At 43.1% G+C, this 1,882-nt stretch overlaps 1 gene segment (V, D, J or C); it reads right to left on the bottom strand.

The window, feature by feature from the left end:
• Positions 1-634: 634 nt before the first annotated feature.
• LOC112587892 lies at positions 635-1,663 on the bottom strand. The segment is given in 2 exon segments: positions 635-1,137; positions 1,544-1,663. Coding segments are annotated over 2 exon segments (555 nt in total).
• Positions 1,664-1,882: the final 219 nt, after the last annotated feature.

The following is a 1,882-nucleotide window of genomic DNA, read 5'->3' as shown; positions in this document are numbered from 1 at the left end:
TACCAGGAGCAAGAATACAATGGATGGAAAACTGTTATATATGTGATAATAAACAGAAGTATCCACTTTTAAAAAACAATATTTTAGGGGCTGATAGCAGAAAACATATATCTCTCACTTGTAAGGGGAAAAATTCTGACTTTTGGATAAATTTCCATCTCTTTAATGGAGAAATTGATGCTTAGAAATCATACAAATCATAAATGGCAGAATCAGATTCACAGCTTTGTCTCTTTTACTCCAAATACTGAGATCTTTGTGTCTATCAGTGCATAACATTTTCACTCCTCAGTTTTAAAGTGAAAAGTTTTATGGAAACAGTCCTAAATTCTTTTTATTTCTAATGTCTGATGAATCTACTGTTTCCTATACAGGAATTAGAGAAATACTAAAATCATCTCATGCATCTTAAAGCCCCACCTAGGTCTTGAGGGGGCTGCATATATAACATATGAGCCCTTCTAATACTGAGAAGTCCTTCTGCATCCTCTAGGGGTGACCTGGTAAAATTAGAACTTGAAGGGTCTTTAGGCTTTAGAGTCTAAATCCTTTGTTTAAACGGAGGACACTGAAGGCTGCTACACCAATGATATGGCTAAAGACAGCCAGGGTGGACAGAGCTGAATTTGGCATTTCAGCTTCCTATTCTAAATCCCATGTCCTTTACTATAGTCTGACATGCTACCAAAAACTCAGGAATTTGAGAGGAGCTCCCTTTCGCCTTGCTAGCCGTTTGCAGACTCTCCTTTGTGAGAAGACAAAACCACCAACTCTGCACACTGTCCCGGCTTCTAAGAGACAGCTCTGGCAGATTTGTGCTGGGGCTGCAGGTGCCAGCTGAGCACTGTGTGTCTGAAGCACAGAGGTAAGTAGCAGTGTCCTCAGCCTGGGAAGCCATGATGGACAAGGAGCTGCTTTTGATGGAGTTGTCAAGTGTGAAGTGCAGTCTTCCACTATGTTTCTGTCTCTCATTTGAACGCATTAAAATCAGATGAACAAAGCCTCGCCTTGAATCCTGTCTGTACCACTGTAAGGCATTTAAAGTAATACTTTTATAACTGCAGTTCATGGTGACATTTTCACCCTCCTGGATGCTCAGGGTCTGAAGATTCTGTTCTCCTTGCTGGCTATACACCTCTAGGCAGAAACACAAGGACAGAGGCCAGGAGTTAGTCACTGCATTTTCACTTGCTAGTGTTTGCATTTCCTTTCATAATTTGAGGGTGCATTTCCCAATTAACAGGCTTTCCTGGTGGCACAGTGGTAAAGAATCTGCATGCAATGCAGGAGATGTGGCTTTGATCCCTGCGTCAGGCAGATCTCCTGGAAAAGGGAATGGCAACTCATTCCAGGATTCTTGCCTGGAAAATTCCAGGCACTGAGGAGCCTGGCGGGCTACAGTCCATTAGGTCGCAAAGAGTTAGACAGGACTGAGTGACTAATACTTTCACTTTTCCCAAATAAAGAGAAGATTTTTCCCCCTCAGTCTTCTGAGCTCTGAACTTTGGTCACCCTCTTCCCATCACCAAAAGCACCAACTCACTGGCCAGCTGAAGCCATAGAATCACCAAAGACAGGGCCAGAAGGTTCTCCATTCTTCTTCTTCTTCAGTGGGATTATGGAAGACGCAGCTCTCACCCTGAAATAAAACCAGGTTCCTCAGTCTAGCTCTCTTTTTTGAGTATACTCATCCAGTCCCTCTGAGACCCAGAGAGAGTCTCAGGTTTCTTACCCAGCCAATCAAAGGACGCTTAATCTTTTTGCTTTCAATACAAACATGTTGATTTCAAGCAAAGTGAGTCTGAGGAGAGAGGCACTGCCCTCTTGTGGGGGCAACATCATCCTGCTGAGAGAACCACCTGAGGAAGATGAAGTGTGTTAG

The sequence above is a fragment of the Bubalus bubalis genome, chromosome 11, assembly GCF_019923935.1.
Source record: "Bubalus bubalis isolate 160015118507 breed Murrah chromosome 11, NDDB_SH_1, whole genome shotgun sequence".
Lineage (NCBI taxonomy): Eukaryota > Metazoa > Chordata > Mammalia > Artiodactyla > Bovidae > Bubalus > Bubalus bubalis.
This window is presented reverse-complemented; position numbering and strand designations above follow the sequence as displayed.